This window comes from Amblyraja radiata, chromosome 25 (genome assembly GCF_010909765.2).
Source record: "Amblyraja radiata isolate CabotCenter1 chromosome 25, sAmbRad1.1.pri, whole genome shotgun sequence".
In the NCBI taxonomy this organism is placed as follows: domain Eukaryota; kingdom Metazoa; phylum Chordata; class Chondrichthyes; order Rajiformes; family Rajidae; genus Amblyraja; species Amblyraja radiata.
The window spans coordinates 20,964,133-20,984,480 of record NC_045980.1 but is presented as its reverse complement, the minus strand read 5'-3'; the positions used below and the strand labels follow the sequence as shown (position 1 = coordinate 20,984,480).

Here is a 20,348-nt window from a genome sequence, read left to right as displayed (position 1 = left end):
TTTATGTGATTCTCTTTTGAAAACTATTTCGGATGTGTTTGTGTCGTTTCCTGCTGATGGGGTGTGGCTGTTTTTTGTCTCAATAGGATGTGCTCAAACAGTGAAACAGAGAGCGAGGCTGGGGACCTCGCCGATCAGCAGTTTGAGGACATGAACAACAAAGTGACTTCCGTCACTGACCCAACAGGGTTCCTCAGAATGGTCAACAGGAACAACCTCTTCAATAGGTAAGGACCGTTTGCAAAGGCTTTTTCCTAAAATGCAATTGGGACAGGTGCATGGACCAGGAAAGGGCTACAGGGATATAGTCAAGAAGGGCACATGGGAATAAGTTGGTTGAGGCATCTTGGTTGGCATGGATCAGTTGGACTGAAGGGCCTGTTTCCCTGATGCATGACTCCGACAATAAAAACATACACAAAATGCTGGAGTAACTCAACGGGTCAGGCAGCATCTCTGGGGAACGTGGATAGGTGAAATCAGGGTCAGGACCGTTTTGGGTCAGGAACCTTCCAGAGACTCAATAGGTGATGTTTCGGGTCAGGAACCTTCTTCAATGTCTCTGCAATGTAGCTATACATGCTTGGTTGTACAGTTATAGTATCCTGATTACAATGTATTTGCAAAGTGTCTGCTGCATAAAAGTAAGTAATTTGAATGTTGTATCAGGAATAAACACAATGGATTATGAATACCATAATAAATACATTGGCATAGAAATGAGGGTTGCGGATGTTTCATTATCATTACCATCCCATTTGTGGTACGGTGTTTAGCTATTAAGCTAAGAGGAGACTCTGCGGGACGGAGCACTGCATGGACAAGCCTGCACCATCTAGCAGCATGGTTAGCGAGCCAGGCTTCACCATGCAATGTGACCTTCCTCACAGCTCATAGATTAATCCCATCAGCAAACCTCATCCAGTCTGCCTTTGAAAGCGTCACATTGGCACATCTGAACATTGTTTTTCTGACCTGCAAAATTGAGTTCCTCAAAGTACACATGTGTTTCTAATCTAATCTTGGATTATGCTGTTGCCTGTAAGGGAATGTGGTGAGGGTGCTGACAGGAATGGCGATTCAGGAGTGGACCTCCACAGAAGCGCACAGCACAGAGACAGGCCCTTCGGTTCAATTCGCCCAAACCCGTTTCAGTGCTGTAATTTCCCTGTGATATCATTATATACCTCATAGTCAAAGTCAATTTTATTCGTCACATGCACCTCACATACCTGAGGACATTGCTGCCTGAAGTAGTCCTTGACTGTTTACAGTTATACCTTTGTGAGTGTAAATGTTATGGTTGTTTTCTGGGAGAGGTTGGACAGGCTAGGACTTTATTCCTTGGACGCAGGAAGCTGAGGGATGTTCAGAACATCACGAGGAGAATTTGTAGGGTGAATGCGCAGAGTATTTTTCCTAGGGTGAAGCAATCAAGAACCAAAGGACATAGGTTGAAGCTGAAAGAGGAAAGATTTAATAGGAACCTGAGGGGCAACTTTTTCCACAGAGGTGGGTATACGGAACAAGCTGACAGAAGAAGTAATTGAGGCAGGTACTATAACAACATTAAAAGAAACACATTTGGACAGGTCTAGAGCAATGGGCCAAACACAGGCAAATGGGACTAGTTTAGATGGGGCATCGGGTCGGCATGGATGAGTTAGGCCAAAGGGCCTGTTTCTGTGCTGTATGACTATGACTCTGTGGCTCTTGTAACATGGAATTGCGAAACATGGACTCACATAATTATTTGAAATCTCAGGTAATTGTCTAACTGTAATCTATATCTAATTCTGCCCTCATTATCCAAACCAAAAGCATGAGCTCATTATCAAGGGATTCGCCACAGAATCCAACGGCCACAGAGACCAAGTCAATGGATAGTTTTAAGGCAGAGATTGACAGATTCTTGATTAGTACGGGAGTCGGGGATTATGGGGAGAAGGGTTGAGAGGGAAAGATCGATCAGCTGTAATTTAATGACAGAGTAGACTCGATGGGCCGAATGACCTAATTCTGCTCCTATAACCAGTGAGCTTATGATTCCTGGTTCACCATCAGTTGCTCAGGCCATCTGTTCACATGCAGATGTTTATTCCCCAGGGTGTTTCCAAAATGATTGATCTTCCTGTGTTTTTTAACTTTTAACCAAAATTGGGACATCATTGTCTTCTGTGAAACTCGTTTATCCTCCTACCGTTCTGTTGCTTGCATGACCTGGGGTTTCATTGCAGGTGGTTGCTTTCTTCACCTCTGGGGTCATGTACCACACTCACACTCTGTCCTGGTGAACTGCTAATTGCTTTGAATCAAAATTCCATGTTTTCAGTCGCATGACAAATCCTGTCTGTTCTCTCTGAGGTGAGGTTGGTTACTTGAAGCGACCTTTCTCCGCAGTCCCATACCTTTCTTCCTCTGCGTATATTTTCCGGTCTAACGGCATTAATTCTAATTCTGCTCCTATGACTTATGAACAGTATGGCCAGCTCCAGTATGTCCACCAAAACAAAGCTGGGCACTTTAACCACTCACGCCCCCCTGCTGTCATCATCTGTGTATTCTCCCTTCATAATAAACTAAACGATGGCTAATCATTTCAGGTAAATTAAAATAACTTGGAGGCTGCACTTTAGAGGCTGCTTTGTTGTTGCTTCAAAGTGACATTCCCAACAATTCTCTGCAAGAAGATAGACACAGAAAGCTAGAGTAACTCTGCGGGACAGGCAGCATCTCTGGAGAGAAGGAATGGGTGACATTTCGGGTCGAGACTCTTCTTCAGATCCAGTCTGGATCTGGGACTGGGTCTGAAGAAGTGTCTCGACCCGAAACATCACACATTCCCTCTCCAGACATGCTGCCGGTCCCACTGAATTACTCCGGCCTTTAGTGTCTATCTTCGGTTTAAAACCAGCGTCTGCAGTTCCTTCCTACACAATTCTCTGTAAGAATGTCGATAAAGAAACTCATTCAAGTGGTCGCGCCATCTATTGCAGCTGGATTTGCTTCGTGAAGTCACGTGCCCATTTGCCCTGATGGTGTTGAGTGAGCATTGTGGGGGAGTAACAAACTGTAGTTCAACCCTTCCTTGCATGCTGCTGTTCACAAAATAACAACGTTAGTTGGGAGTCTTTTACTCTCCCTGGACTCTTTGATTCCCACTTGAGTCTTGGACTCTCCCTGGAATGAGACACTTCATCATGGAAGCCTCCACCCAAAAAGGAATAAATGATGGCCGAAGCATGGAAGTATTTTGGAAAGGCCTCCAGTGAAAATATAGTGTGTGCCATACAGCAGTTGTGTAGAGTTTATCTGACTGAACATGAGTGGATTTGAACAAAAGAGAGAAGATTCAGTGAAAGAGTACACTGGCTTGGCTGGTAGAATATCATTTTGGCCCAGTTTTCCACTACACTTCCAAGAGTTGCAGGGCACTCTTGATTACATTTTCTCAGCTTGAGACTGTTGTAACAGCTTTCAAATATATTTTCCCCTGGGAAACAGAGTCCAAAACTAGAGGGCATTGGTTTAAGGTGAGAGAGGAAAAGATTTAAAAGGAGCACCTTTTTTTTGCACAAAAAAAATATTTACTTTGCAATGAATTGGACGAAGGAGTGTAGTTGTGGAGGAACTGGTGAAAATACTTCAGTATTTGTCATGCCAGTGGACTAACCTTGCATCTGGTTACTCACTGGGACGTTGTGTCGTCAGTGACGTGTCCATCCTCCTGAAAGGCGCAGAAAACAAAATTAATACGAGGAATTAATCCGTGAACCATTGAGGCAGATTAAAATATCAGGCACTAACCCAATACTTTTCCAACAAAAGGTTGCTCAACACTTTAACTCCCCCTCCCATTCCCGCACTGAACGTTCTGGCCTGGGCCTCCTCCATTGTCAGAGTGAGGCCCAGCACAAATTGGAGGAACAGCACCTCCTATTTTGCTTGGGCAGCTTACATCCCAGCAGTATGACTTCTCTAACTTCAAGTAACGTTTGCTTTCCCTCACCATCCCTCCCCGTACCCAGTTCTACGACCAGTCTGACCGTCTCTGACTACATTTTATCTCTGCTTTGTTTTGTTACCTTTTCTCAGCTAACAATGATCTATTCTACATCCTCCTTGATCTCCATCCCCTTTATCATATTTTCACACCTTACACATTTTTATCTCCGTATCTCCCTCTCCCCTGACATCAGTCTGAAGACGAGTTTCGACCCTCTTCAGCAACTTAGGAGGACAGGCAGCATCTCTGGAGAGAAGGAATGGGTGACGTTACGGGTCGAGACCCTTCTTCAGATTGGGTCACGCATTCCTTCTCCAGAGATGCTGCCTGTCCCGCTGAGTTACTCCAGCATTTTGTTTCTATCTTTGGTTTAAACCAGCATCTGCAGTTCCTTCCTACACTAACCCAACACCTTCTTAAAATAAGCAATGCAGCCCCATTCTTTCACTGACATCTCCTATATTTGTTCCAAGGTTTGTCAGACCATTTCCTCGTACTTCAATCCGTACCATCTGACAGATTCATAGTGATATACAGTGTTCAGAGGCAGACCCTTCAGCCCACTGCAACCATGACAGTCATAATTTATGGGACGACAGATGGCACAATGGGCTAAGTGTTCGGCTGGCAACCGGAAGGTAGCCGGTTCGAATCCCGCTTGGAGTGCATACTGTCGTTGTGTCCTTGGGCAAGACACTTCACCCACCTTTGCCTGTGTGTGAATGTGTGTGAGTGATTGGTGGTGGTCGGAGGGGCCGTAGGCGCAGATTGGCAGCCACGCTTCCGTCAGTCTGCCCCAGGGCAGCTGTGGCTACAGAAGTAGCTTACCACCACCGAGTGTGACTGAGGAGTGAATGAATAATGCGATGTAAAGCGCCTTGAGTATTAGAAAGGCACTATATAAATCCCATCCATTATTATTATTATTATTATCATACACCCAGCTACACTAACCCTACACCAATGGCCACTTATTATTCTCCCAACATTCCCATCAATTTCCCCCAGATTCCACCACCCACCCACCTCATTCCCAGCAATTGCTTGGTCCCATTTGGTATTTTACAATCTATTTAATCAATGAATTGGATGTGAAAACAACTTATCTCTGTTTATTGCAGCTATGTCTGACCTCCATTTTTTGATTAGTACGGTGTCAGAGGTTATGGGGAGAAGGCAGGAGAATGGGGATAGGAGGTAGATCAGCCATGATTGAATGCCGGAGTAGACTTGATGGGCCAAATAGCCTAATTCTTCTACTATCACTTATGACCTTATGACCCATAGAATTAGAAGGAAGCGAATGACATGGGTCGCAATTGGTCAGGGAATGGAGATCTGGATTGGGGGATAAAGTGTTCTCTGAATGACGGAATATGATATTTGTGGTTTCGCCGGGGAATCTGTATTGAGTTCTCAATCCTCAGCATTTAAAAATGAATTGTGTGAAAGAAGATTGTTGTTTGGAAGCACAATAATTTGTACGATTTGACCGAGGAACTTGTAAAGGATTTAGATTTAGAGGAATAGACAGAACTACCATGGAGATTCCTTGTGAGGAAAGTGTGATGTTCTGTGGCTTATGTATATGTAAGACAAATAGACTGGAAGGGCATGTTGCATGCATTTGACTTGTTTACATTGAAGAGGCCTAGTTTGACCTGATGGTGGTACTTAGAATAATACAATAAGTCAGTGGAGTTAATGGACAAGCTTTTCCTCTGAACACATGGATATTCAGGGAATGGAGGGATATGGATCATGTGCAGACAGAGGAGATTAGATTTTATCAGCAAAGACATTGTGGGCCAAAGGGCCTATTTCCTTTTTCTAGTTTCTATGTTCTAACTGTGAATTCAGAAAATGTGTCTCATAACGGAGACACAAAGAACTGCAGACGCTGGAGTCCTGCGCACAGCACAAAGTGCTGGAGGAACTCAGCGGGTCAGGTCGCATCTGTGGAGGACATTGATAGGTGACGCTTTGTGTTGGAACGACTTCTTCAAACCAGGAGTGTCTCTTAAATCAAGTTCAAGTTCAAGAGAGTTCAAGAGAGTTTATTGTCATGTGTTCCTGATAGGACAATGCAATTCTTGCTTTGCTTTAGCACACCAGAACATAGTAGGCACGAATACAGAACAGATCAGTGTGTCCATATTCCATTGTATAAATATATACACACATGAATAAATAAACTGATAAAGTGCAAATAAACAGATTATGGGCTACTAATGTTCAGAGTTTTGTACGAGCCGACTTTGATAGCCTGATGGCTGTGGGGAAGTAGTTATTCCTGAATCTGGTTGTTGCAGTCTTCAGGCTCCTTCTACCTTCTACCTGAGATAGTGGGGAGATGAGTGTATGGCCCGGTTTCACTCATTTCTGAATCAATATGTTGTGGGTTCCAATCCTCTCCACAACTTGTGCACCCAGCCACGTGAATGAAAACCTCTTTCAGAACTCCAGGGCAGTAAGGACTAGAGCACCTGGTTGCGTGGATCAGTGGATGTACAATATACCGCAGAGTTAATTAAAGAATCTTACCAATAACAGCCGGGAATTTCTTTCTTAATATTCTTCCCTTAATCAACATTACCAACAGCAGATTAACTCATAATTCATCGTATTATCTTATGGAAGGGGGCTGTCGTGATGAATTACTGCCCTTCAAAAATAACAAATTGGTTGCGAAGAACTTCGGGATGTTGAGGATGTGATAAGGCACAATATAAATGTCTTTTCTTCCGTTCTTCCATCTTCCTCAAGACCTTGCATTGTGTTTTCCTGAGCAGAGTTGCGTGTTATGTCCTCGTGACCCCACAGTGTTCAGTTCTACGCTGCCATTTTGAGCCCAGGTGCTGCCAAAGGCTCGGTGAAAACGCCTGGCTGGAGATGACTGGTGTTGGGTGGTAGCTGTCCCTCCGCTCTTTCACTCATTTTGTGTTTCATCCATCGTTCCATTTCCTGGCGTGTACAGTTTCAGTTTCATGTTAGTCTACGATCATGTGCGCCGAGGTACAGTGAGAAGCCTTTGTTGCGTGCTCTCCAGTCAGCAGAAAGATACCTCATGATTACAATCAAGCTATTGCAGTGTACATACACACGATAAGGGAATAACTTCTAGTGTTAGGTAAAGTCAGCAAAGTCCGATCAAGGATAGTCCGAGGCTCACCAATGAGGTAGATAGCAGCTCAGCACTGCCCTCTTGTTGTGGTAGGATGATTCAGTGGCCGAATAACAGCTAGGAAGAAATTGTCCCTGAATCTGAAGGTTTGGAGTCTGAAGTGTGTTTTCACATGTCTATACCTTTTGCCTGATGGGAGAGGGGAGAAGAGAGAGTGGCCAGGGTGTGACTCATCCTTGATTATGCTGCTGGCCTTGCCAAGGCAGCGTGAGGTGTAAAAGGAGCTGGCCTAGCGCTTCAGGAAGTCTCTGGTTGTCCAAAGCTCTGAGATTTGATAAATGATAACATTTCCAGGTGCTCCTTCAATAATGTGCAGCTCAGGTTACTATCGGTGGGGGCGCTGCAATGGCGGCAGCCCTGTCAGCAGCGCGTTAGTTTTTTCAACTTTTTTTATTTTTTTAAGTATGTTTTAAAGTATGTTTTTAATGGTTCTTTGTGTGTTTTGTGTGGGGGGGTGTGGGGGGGTGAGGGGGAAACCGTTTCGGCCGCCTCCTCCATGGAGAGGCGACTTTTTCCAGGTCGCCTCCCCCGTGGCCTAACAGCAAGGATCGGCGCGGCCTTTCCCGGAGACGCGCCTGGGGCTTCAGCGGCGGGCGCAGCGTGGACTCTCGGCGTGGAGCGGGTGAGCCCTCGCTGGGGCTCGCTGGAGGGGAGCGCTCTGTTTCGCTGGCCCGGGGCAGCCGGCAGCCTGAAGCTGCGCGCGGTCTGCACAGCTCCAGCTGGCGCGGCGTCTACAGCCCGGGATCCCTCGTGGGGGACCCGGGGGAAGAAGAAGCCATCACTGCCGGCCCGCGACCAACTTCTACCGCGGGCACGGTGGCGACTTACCATCACCCCTGGAGGGGAGCTTCGACCGCCGGCCCTGCGGTCTGCGATGCTTCTGGCTGCGGCGCGGCGGGAACTTTAAACATTAAATCTTGACCGCCGGCCTGCGGCCTACACCAACTTAAAGCCGCGGTCTCCGGTGGGGAAGAGCCGATCCTGGACTTACCTGGACTTGTACCTTGTCCTTTTACCATCTGGACGCCCGCAGCAACGGCTGCGGAGGGTTGAGGTCCCGACCACGGGGGAAAATGGAGGAGGACTGGCCAAATTGTGTGCCTTCCACCACAGTGATGAATGCTGTGGTGGATGTTTATGTTAAATTTTTATTGTGTTTTGTGTGTGTTCTTTATAATTGTACCGCTGCTGACATATTCATTTCACTTGCACTTTATGTGCAATGTGACAAATAAACCGTATTGTATTGTATTGTATTGTATTGTAGGTCTAATCTGTTAGCATTTTGCTCTCTGTCACATCACTTAAATGCACTCTTTGGCTGAGGAGGTTGTTCCTCAGTAGGGAAAAGTTAATGGCACCAGTTTCGAGTTTGAGTGAAGGCTTTGTCACGGAAGTCACGGAAGTCTGTCTCCCCATCAAATTAATTGAAGAGATTTGATGGTTATTAATTCATGACATGAAATTGAATGTGATGGCCTGCACTCTGCCTGAAATGCTATGAAATGGGTCCCACTTCGTCTAGTTATATATATATTTATATATGTAAATATATATATAACTAGACGAAGCGGGACCCATTTCATAGCATTTCAGGCAGAGTGCAGGCCATCACATTCAATTTCATAGCATTTCAGGCAGAGTGCAGGCCACCACATTCAATTTCATAGCATTTCAGGCAAAGTGCAGGTCACCACATTCAATTTCATAGCATTTCAGGCAGAGTGCAGGCCAGCACATTCAATTTCATAGCATTTCAGGCAGAGTGCAGGCTATTGTGCTGCCGTTCAACAGATACTAAATTGTTAAATTCCCCAGCGACTCCCCCCTTGGTGAACCACATAGTTAATAGAGCTCAGTATGTGTAGGAAGGAACTGCAGATGCTAGTTTAAACCAAAGGTAGACACAAAAAGCTGGAGTAACATTTCTCCAGAGAAACTGTCTGACCGGCTGAGTTACTCCAGCTTTTTGTGTCTATCTTGGAGCTCAGTCTGTACAGGTTGGCACGAGCAATTCTGCCCACGTTTTATTCAAGCCAATGTACACCCAGCCCCGTCAGTACTGTGCCAGGGCCCTTCCGTTAATACCTTCTGCATGTTGATTTAGATAGGATTAGCATTTTGGCAAGGCAGATTTTTTTTTTTTTTTAACAGGTGCATGGAATCAGCGTAGAGGACGGCCAATTGGCTATCAAATGCTTCTGGCATCTTGCTAAGGCGTTCGTACGCCGGCCCTGCAGAATTGTCTTTGGACAACCTTACACGATGTGTGAGTTGTTGTCTATTTCCCACAGCAATAGGTTTGTACGTTCCAGGAGCAGAATTAGGTAATTCAGCCCATCAAGTCTACCCCGCCATTCAATCATGGCTGATCTATCGTTCCCCCTCACCTACCATTCTCCTGCCTTCTCCCCATAACCATATGGCGATGATGTCGACTTTTTAGTTCACAACGGCAGCTGTGGTTGTTTTCAGGGGAAGGACGTTCTGCGCTCCCTTTCTCTGGTTCTCTCATGTAGCTCGGACTGTCACTGATCACTGCATCTCGCCTCTGTTTATGACTATGCAGCACAGACACAAGTCAGTGTTTACCTTCAGTCCCCACCAATAGTCTTCAGCTGTGAGCATAGCCCTCCATTTCTGTCTGCCTCATGCTGGTTGACTCTCCCCTTCATTGTATCTTTACTGGCCATCGCCACCCTCCATGTGGGGGAGTCATACAGCACGGAAACAGGCCCTTCAGCCCACCTCGCCCACATTGACCAAGGTGCCCTATCTATGCTAGTCCCATCTGAATGCGTTTGGCCCACATCCCTCTAAACCTTCCCTTTCTGTGTACCAGTCCAAATGTCTTTGAAATGCTTTAATATAGTACCTGTCTCAACTACCGTCTCTGGCAACCTGTTTCATATATCCACCACCCTCTGTGTGAAAAGGTTGCCCCCCCTCAGTTTCCTATTAAATCTTTCCCCTCTCACCTTTAACCTATGTTAACCTCACCTTAACCCTGAAAAAAGATAGGGCTGGTGCATTCACCCAATCTATTTGTCCTTGCATTGAATAATCAACTGATATTTTTAAGGCAGAGATAGATAAAATTCTTGATTAGTACGGATGTCGGGGGTTATGGGGAGAATGCAGGAGACTGGTATTAACAGGGAAAGATAGGCCATGATTGAATGGTGGAGTAGACTTGATGGGCTGAATGGCCTAATTCTGCTCCTGTGACTGATGAACATATAAATAAGTTTCATCGTCAATGGCTTTAAGGACCGAACTACTTAAAACTCAAGCCATAGCATCATCGAGTTGTTGCTCTATTAGTGAATGTGGACCAGCGCATTGTATTCACCTTCACTTAATTTAGGAATTAATCTGCTGCTCAATGCTGTGTAAATGTTCTGCCCCTGATAAATGACCTGTGTTCTCCATTACGTGTCCTGGTCTGTTTCATTAGAAAGTGCAGGGAAATGCAACAGAGGACCACAGCCCCATATGCAGACCTATTAAACAGGAAACATTGAAGTAATATTCAGCTAAGCCTTTCTTACGCTCCATTTCATAAAGAAAAGCTGTCCTGATTAAACCATGTTGGCCAAGAAAATGGAGTCTTCAATATAAAGGGTAGAAAGCACACTGCTGGTCAGGTGTGAACAAGCCATCATCTTGGCAGAGGAGCCATGGGCAGGAAGGGTTTCGAAGGCAAAGGGCCAAATGCAGGCAAATGGGACTAGCCCAGCATGCCACCTTGGTCAGCATAGAAAAGGTGGGCCAAAGGGCCTGTTTCGCTGCTCAAGTCACCCTTAGCCCAGACGGATTACTTACGGAGTTGCAGGCCAACTTGTGGTGAGTCTGCACATTTGGCATGCTGCGAATGCCCTGGCATTTGCCAAGTATGGCTTTGGACCTAGCACTCCCTTGGGCCAATGCTCACCCACATTGTGTCACACTCTGTGCGGTACCTGCCCTTGTGGAGCTGAGCATCACCTGCTCTCTGCTGCACCTTACCCCCATTCTCATTGGATCACAGCATTCTCATTGCTGTGATCCAAAGGCACAGTGCTGCTGCTGATCGAGCCGCTGCCTTGCCGTGCCAGAGACCCGGGTTTGATCCTGACCTCGGCTGCTGTCTGTGTGGAGTTTGCATGTTCTCTCCTGTGGGTTTCCTCCGGGTGCTCCGGTTCCCTCCCATATCCCAAAGACGTGCGAGTTTGTAGGTTAATTGGCCCTCTGTAAATTGCCCCTAGTGTGTAGGGAATGGATGGAAAAGTGGAATAACATGGAACCAGCGTGAACAGGTGATCGATGGTTGGTGTGGACTCGGTGGGCTGAAGGGCCTGTTTCCAAGCTATATCTCTAAACTAACTATAGACAATAGGTGCAGGAGTAGGCCATTCGGCCCTTCGAGCCAGCACTGCCATTCACTGTGATCATGGCTGATCATCCACATTCAGTACCCCGTTCCTGCCTTCTCACCATATCCCCTGACTCCGCTATCTTTAAGAACTCTATCTAACTCTCTCTTGAAACCATCCAGAGAATTGGCCTCCACTGCCTTCTGAGGCAGAGAATTCCACAGATTCACAACTCGCTGGGTGAAAAAGTGTTTCCTCATCTCCGTTCTAAATGGCCTACCCCTTATTCTTAAACTGTGGCCCCTGGTTCTGGACTCCCCCAACATCGGGAACATGTTTCCTTCCTCTTGCGCGTCCAATCCCTTAATAATCTTATACGTTTCAATACGATCCCCTCTCATCTTTCTAAATTCCAGAGTATACAACCTAGACAACATTTACCATTGTCCATTTAAGAAGTTCTATTTTCTGTGGATAACCTGGATCAGAGAACCGAATGTGATGCACCACAAATCCAAGGCAGTGAAGAAAAGGTGGTGCACAGTTTACAAAGTTAATGCCTGTACACGAGTGCAGTAAATCACTCCCCAAGCCGCCTGCTCTGACCCCATTCATTGACAGTGTGTATAATTCCAGATGTCAAGGAAATTAATTGCACAGTTCTAATTACGGTTCTAAAATGTTTATCATTTTATGCAGTTTCAAATGATGTGTACTAAATTGAGCAATTGCACTGCACAAGACAGATTGTGATCCTTACGATCAATTTATTGTTTTTATATTTAAAAGAGGGTTTTGTGTTTTAAAAAACCCAGTTATTTTTAAATTAACCTGATTATATAAGTAACTACTCTGGCGGAGAGGCTTGCAGAGTTGCCGTTTATTTGGGTACATCGGGAATGGAGCATTTTTGTGTGACTCTTAATGTGTTTATTAAGTTCAATTCAACATGTTTTAACGCCCTTCACAGCAACTCAGAATGCCTTCAGATAGCAATCAATGGCAGGTTGCTACACAAGACTGTTTATATGTCATATGCACCAATAAGGGAACAATGGAATTCTTTCTTACTGCAGCTTTACATGCCCATTAATGCAATAAAGCGCAGTTAAAGATATAATAACTAATAATACAATAAATGAATAATCAGTAATACTAGGTACCCAGATCATAATCGTGGAGAACCGAAGTCCACAGTGCAACCAAAACACAGTCCATAGAAGATCACAGTTGCTGCAGTGAGTGTTGTACAGTATTCAACAGCCTGATAATTGCTGGGGAGAAATTGTTCTTGAACCTGGTGGTCGTGGTTTTCAGGCTCCTGTACATTCTTCCCGATGGTAGCAGCGAGATGAGAGCGTGGCCAAGGTGCTGTGTGTCTGATGATTTTTGAGGCAGCACCTCCTGTGGATCCCTTCGATGGTGGGGAGGTCAGTACCTGTGAGGGTCCTTGGATGGTGGGGAGGTCAGTACCTGTGAGGGACTAGTTGTGTCCAGCGATCTCCGTCGTCTCCTTCATTATGGGGATTTCAATTACCAAACCAGGCTGTGAAGAGTCAATATGCTCTGTACTGTATGCCTGTAGAATGTTTTCTCTTGTGAATAATGTTTGCTTATATTATAACGTAGACCTATTATGTTTGTATCGTGCACTGTGTTTGGGGTGGGTGTGTGTGTGTGTTTCTTCAGTACGACTTTGTGGAATTATTCCAATGGTCACAGAGGCACGAGTTGACCTATGTCGGCGGCACCTTGTGCGGCTTTGTTTTATTTGTGGGACTCACCAAATGCTTTATTTGTGGGACTCACCAAATGTTCCACTGATCTGTGGCCTGCACCCAGCTGATACCGGGGGAAAGCATTTGATTAAAGAATAATGGGTGAGGGGGGCAGAAATAAGTATTTTTATTGACTGCTTCTGGCTATTTGTAGAATGCAGAGGGTTGGATTGGCTCTGCTGGCTCTTGTGATTGAATAGCTGTGCTCGCTCTCGTTTGGCCAGTTGGCACGGTACTAAAGGAGCTCCGTTATTTGTGGGAGTTCGCCCTGTGCAGAGGAGTAAATTACAGCAAGAATGAAAATCGGAACGACACAAAAAGTAAACAACGTGTACAAAGAACGATGGATGCAGTCTGAATGACAATGTGTTAAGTGTTTCGATCTTGGGTCTGTTTCAAGGGAGGTTTATATTTCATCGACTAAAAACGGCGCTGTTATCACTTCCAGTTTACCCTCTGCGTCTCAGCTCGGTGCCAGTTCCATTGGCCGGCAGTGGGGAACGAGTGGAACGTTCCATCCCAGCTCCTTGGCACTTTGTGTTGTCCTTCCTTGTTTCCTTCCATTCTCCAGGTGCCATTGTGACAAACGGCCGTTAGATTTGCCATGTAAACCACGTATCAGCCCAGCCACATTGTTCCGCTAAGAAATGGTCACAGTGTGAAACGCAACCTCTGAACAAACCCACAACTGTTAAATAGCCATTCGCCTTCTTAAATGGGATTTTGGAGTAATGTGAAGCTAATTATATTGGCGTCAGACTTTATAGACATTTAAAGAAGGGGCTAAAAGAACCGTGTTTCTATTTCAGTTCCTTTCCACCCCTGGCCCAGACTGAAGGCAGTGAGCATAATAGGACTGGGATGCAATGCAAGTGGTGCCCCATGAGAGACACAGCTACCTGCTCTACAAAACTAAACCTGGCAAACTCACATCAGCCTGGTGTTTTTTTTTCTCCTTTTTTTCTTTCCAAAAATAAATGTATTCAATTATTTACAACAATAATGATACAAAACAAACAATATCAACTCACCCACCACCATAACACAAAACTCACAAAAGATTCTGAATACTAAATATTAAATGACTATATTACGGTCCTGGTCCTTGATGCATTCGATCCACCGCGGTGACCAGCGGTCCCGGGAATCCCCCATGGTGCCCGCATGTTCCTTTTTGAGGAACGCCCTGGCACGGACGTAATCCTGGACAAGTGGCAGGTAGTCGCCTCATCTGCCTGGCACCGTGACCCACGAATGTCCAGCTTGGCCAGGCCTAGGAGCAAACCAAGCAGGACATCCTCTGCTCCAGCCACTCCCCTACGCACTGGATGGCCAAGGATGAGGATGGTGGGACTGAAGTGCAGCCAGTTTGGTTGATGACTCGGCCTTTTATTAGCAGCTTTTATCGATGAACTTTTCAAAGTTTGCAGGTCATGCTATTCCTATCTCCGGTGCTGGGAATTGAAATGATTTTTGTTGCTTACACTTAACTTGTGTTTTAGTTTGCACTAAGATGCTGGGCCCGTGCTTGGTCACATTCATATCAAGTGATTGAAACATGTTGGCTTTAGAAGTTAAAAACTAAGAAACCTGTTTCCACAATCGAAGACAGGACCCAGACTGAAAATAACAAGGTAAAGGTAACACGGTGAATGATAACTAGAATTGCAAAGGCTTGTAGATTGCATGAGGACAACAATATTGAAGAAAAGGATCATGTATTTGTGTGACTTGGAATGGCTTTGATTTGCTTCACAAAATTGCAACTTACGTCCTCTGCACTGCCTCCAACCAAACCTACCTTCAAATCAGGAGTAGTTTGAAGGTAGTTTTATCCCATGAATTCTTGGACAGTTTCTAATCCTACCATGGCATTGGTTTGTTTCCTGAGTGAGATTGAAAATATTTGCGTTTACCTAATTCACCTTATTCCGTAAAATTCCTGCTTTTAATCTCTCTCGTGCATTTTTTTCACACTTTCTCTATTTCTTTCTCGCTTTGATGTTAAAACTCCGTACATAGTCTTCTTGGTTTTAGAAGAAGGATGGGCATGGGCTGCCTGTTTTGTGGAGGTGTAGCGGGCCCAACAACTTTGTAGAGACCCATGTCTATACTCTGCTGCCCTCTGCTGGACTAAACTCCCTCCTTTCTCATTTCCTTTTGTGTTTGAATCATTGAAGTGTTCATTCAGTATTTTTAAATGTTTGTCCTCTCGACCTCCTTACTCTGACGTTGATTACACGGGGGCAACCTTTTGCTAACTCATCCAAATCATCACCCTCCATCTATGAGTTGTCTGAAAGGCTCAGTACTGTCAAGGACTTGAGAAGTCAGTAACTACCTTCAGCACAATAATTTGCACGCTGATGCAAAATACCAGCCTGCATTGTTCTGAAGTCATTGTTAACCTTTTCTGACAGCTACGACCCCATAGGGGTTAATTCAACTTTAAATGGACCAGCATCTCTGTCCTCGGTGCCATTTGAATCGACTGTTCTGCCAAGTAAGGTCGTATCTGTTTATCTCAGTAAAACATATTTTCAACTGATAAATAAATAAACAGTGCCATATTGGATGAGGTTCAAAAATTCTTTCCTAATTTATTTCTGTAAATATTTTGGCTTGGGTTTTGCAAAACACTCTTTTCCTTAAATCCCCTAAAGCTATCGTGCAGGATTTGTTTCCTTACATTTTGTTTAGCTGACTTTATTCCAAAAGAGATTTCTCAAGTTTAAGCACAATAATGTTGGAACTCTTCGAAGAGCGGGAGTAATGTAGAGCTCTGTTAACGGCAACTTTTAATACAAAACTAATTATCGAGGAACTCCCCAACTGATTTCTGCTCTGTTCTGAAGACGTAGGCTTTTGCAGCTCTCCAGTGAATCCAAAGGGTGACTAGTGGTAGATGACTGAGGGTAGCTGTTGGGTTGCCTTGATGCGAAGGGTCTCTCAAACAAGTCATGAATGATGACATAAGGAATGGCAGATGCTGGAATCTTGACCTAAGCACAAAGTACTGGAGGAACTCAGTGGAGGGAATGGATGCCGCACGTGTCATATGTACCCGGCAGTGGAACGATGACATTCTCACTTGCTGCAGCTTCACAGGCCTATCTCATCACACATTTAAAAGTACAATAATAAATAGAGTAATATAATAAATGAATGATCAGTAATAACCAGACTCTAATAGTGCAAAAAAACAATGTCAGTAGTGCAACCCAAAAGCAAGGTTCACGAGATTGATCCCTGGGATGGCGGGACTGTCATATGAGGAAAGATTGAAAAGACTAGGCTTGTATTCACTGGAGTTTAGAAGGATGAGGGGGATCTTATTGAAACATATAAAATTATAAAAGGACTGGACAAGCTAGATGCAGGAAAAATGTTCCCAATGTTGGGCGAGTCCAGAACCCGGGGCCACAGTCTTAGAATAAAGGGGAGGTCATTGAAGACTGAGGTGAGAAAAAAAGTTTTCTCCCAGAGAGTTGTGAATTTATGGAATTCCCCCCCACAGAGGGCAATGGAGGCCAAGTCACTGGATAGATTTAAGAGAGAGTTAGATAGAGCTCTAGGGGCTGGTGGAGTCAAGGGATATGGGGACAAGGCAGGCACGGGTTATTGATAGTGGACGATCAACATGATCACAATGAATGGTGGTGCTGGCTCGAAGGGCCGAAGGGCCGAATGGCCTCCTCCTGAACCTATTTTCTATCTTTCTAAAGTCAATAGAGAATCATAGTTGCTGAGCTTCATGTTGGGCAGTGTTTCTAAAGCCTGATGGTTGCCATGAAGAAGCTATTCCCAGTGGGAATCTGGGAGGAAGATGTGCCCCTGTGCCTCTCCAAGCTGTTGGCAAGTCCATCGGTACCTCTGGCAAGTTTTATGCTGCAACTGGAGAACGTGTGCATTTTGCTGATGAACCTTTTCAATGCCAGTGGACCCCACCCCGTGGATGCTTTGCACAATTGCCAATCATGCACGCTCTGCAGTAGTAACCTATCAGCATTATATTTCAGCCACTCAGTGGCAGAGGGAGCCTGCTCCAAGATTTGCAGCCGGCTGTGTCAGCTCTACAGGGAGGCTTACATTTCACTGCGATTGTTGAACTTTTCTCTTGGTTACTGAGTTACGCCAGAGATGTGAAGTGAATATTGTCCATACAAAAAAATCTAACCTGTGTCATGCTGTTACGCTTGTGCATTGAAACAGACAAACGCCATGGGAAGGAACCTGAAATTTTATTTTCTACCTCAGCAGTGTTTAGCGCGGTACTTAAAGAAGATAGTCAGGATCAGGAGCTCCGCTCTATGATCTTTGGTCAGGAGTGTTTCATTTTGTATGTACCAACAAAGGAACATTGAAATTCTTACCCGCTGCAACTTTATAGACTTGTAAACACAATAACACACAGGTAAATAAACACAATAAAATAAAAATTCAAAAAACTAATAACCACATTACTAGTGCAATAAGAATTCCAAAGTGCAAGCAGTGGCAGTCCATAGAAGTTCATAGTTGTGGTTAATGTTGTATTCTGTTTAAGAGACAAATGACTGTTGGGAAGAAGCTGTTCTTAAACATGGAGATCATGGTTCTCAGGCTTCTGTACCTTCTTGAAATGAATTGAATTGAATAGAATACTTTATTGTCACATGTGACAAGTCACAGTGAAATTCTTTGCTTGCATACCTTGCCAAAGTATGCAATAGTCGACCATGAAGGGCGCTTACAAGTTACAAATCCCCCCCCCTCCAGTTCCCCCTCTGTTCTTCCCCTCCCACCTCCCTCACAGGGGGTCCCCCCATGCTGGGTCTTCCATTATCCATTGTTCCTCTCCCTCCCTCCCGGCGGTCCCCCCACACCGTGTCATCCTTCGTTCCTTCCCTCGTGAGCGGCGTCCTCATCCAAGGTCAGCGCCCCCATCGACCTCTCCATTAACGCTGCCGGGTCCTCTCCGTTTCGCCGACCCATGCTTCAGCCTCACGGCACGTGGACTCCGACCTCGGCCACGGGCTCCACGGACTCAGGCACTGTCGGTCTTGTGCTCCGTCAGTCACTTCCTGATGGTAGGAGTGGGATGAGTGCGTGGCCAGGATGGCGTGGCTCTTTGATGTGGCCTCCAGCACTTTGTTTTTTGCTCAAGATTCCAGAGCTTGGAAATATTCCTGATATTCATGGGGAGAAGGCAGGCACGGGTTATTGATTGGGGACGATCAGCCATGATCACAATGAATGGCGGTGCTGGCTTGAAGGGCCGAATGGCCTCCTCCTGCACCTATTTCCTATGTTTCATCTTCAGGATAAGCCAGTAGATTTGCAAGCGATCTGGGTAGAAGGACTGCAATGACGGCATGAGTTCATGAGGGAGTACTTAATGTATGAAGTACCCTGAGTGGGCAAGAGAAATATTGATGCAACTGAGAGGTCAGTGTTAACCAGGTACTTGGACGGCCGATGTGGACATTTGGATACTTTCAGTGGGAGGGAGAATTCTCCAATGTACCCGCAGGCGATGTGAATCGTGAGAGTAGTGTGAACGGAGGTACCGTAAATCAGGAGGACTGGGCAGAGAACAGTGTGAGATATTGCGGGCGGCTCGGCAAGAACGATGTGTACCCTGAGTCACTGTGGGTGGGTCGTGTGGAGTAATGGGGATAGTTTCATCAGCAACACCATTGTTCAAAGAGTGGACAAAGCACTGCGATGGGGATGAATGATTAATATTGTGCACTGCAATTTGAATCGAGCATAGAAAAAGAACTTGGATAAAATATAGGCTGTCTCTTGAAAATCATACATATGCATTGTACAGTGACTGTTTAAAGAGCCTTTTGTGGGGCTACTTTATCGGCTTCTGGTGGGTATTATTTGAGAGAAATTGAGATTTGAAATAAGTGTAACAATTTGATATTGAAATACTTGAATTTGTTGATGTTTAGGTATACTATTGTCATGTGTATCGACCTATAGTGAAAAGCTTTGTTTTGCATGCTATCTAATCAAACGAGACAATGAATGCAATCAAGCCAAGACTCAAGTACAATAGGTAGAGCAAAGGGGAAGGTGGAGACTGCAGACTTGTATAGGTTCTCAGCGTTGTATCTCAAATGGGTTAGCATAACGTCAGCTGGGTGAAGCTCACAATCTCTGCATGCTCATTATTGTTCTGCCACTTAAAGAAATAAATTGTATTTATGTGGTTCCTTTTTGACCCACAAAGTCTCAATGCACTTTAAAGTCAATTAAATATTTAAAATCACATCTCCATTAAGTCATTCAGAGGGCTTCTTGTGTTTTTTTTATCCACATAACGGTTTATAAAGAAATCTGTTGTAACGTCTAATCCAATCTCATCAGTCAGCCTCTGCATTACTTTGGCACTGCCGGCTATATAATTAGTAGTAAAATTACGTTTTAACACTCGAGCATTTAAAAACTAATGCGGTCTCTTTATTCCATTGCAATGACTTTTCAACCCAGTTGATTTTGCAGAATTATTGTTTTAGGAAAATAAGGTGTTTTGCTTGTAATACTTTCATCTGGGAATGAATCTTAATTTCATTAGCTACTCTCTTAGGTTTAAAGACAGATTCAGCTTTTGAATATCTGTAACCAGGTTTCAAAGATATATATATATATATATATAATATATATCAATAACGATATTGCTCTTTATTTATTCCTTATGGTATAAAATGCCTTTTGGAATTACTTTAACCTACCACCGTTCCACACAGTTCACACGCATTGCTGCAGTAACTGCCACAGTGCAACAAATTATAGCTTTTCTGATTGTACAGTCTGCCTTTCTCAGAGAAACAAGAACCGGAGCTACCCTGTATCCATCTGATCGAGCTCACAACTTATAGTGCAGTCTCCAGTGTCCCTTTGGTTAAACCTGCAGAGTGTTTGATTCAGTGCATGAGGCAGGGTCACATCAGATAACCTGCCAGATGCTTATCCTAGAATTCCACCACCCCAATAAACCAGTTTACTCTGCATAAAAACAAGGAAGTGCAGAT

General features: G+C 44.8%; 1 protein-coding gene across 4 annotated transcripts in view; it reads left to right on the top strand.

Annotated features, from left to right (window-relative positions):
• Positions 1 to 20,348, top strand: part of ttc28 (tetratricopeptide repeat domain 28) — a 530,600-nt gene that overhangs the window by 436,213 nt on the left and 74,039 nt on the right. For all 4 annotated transcript variants that reach the window (XM_033043376.1, XM_033043375.1, XM_033043374.1 and 1 more), the window contains exon 13: positions 87 to 227. In XM_033043376.1, the coding sequence (XP_032899267.1) occupies positions 87 to 227 (141 nt within the window). The remainder of the gene's footprint in view (positions 1 to 86; positions 228 to 20,348) is intronic.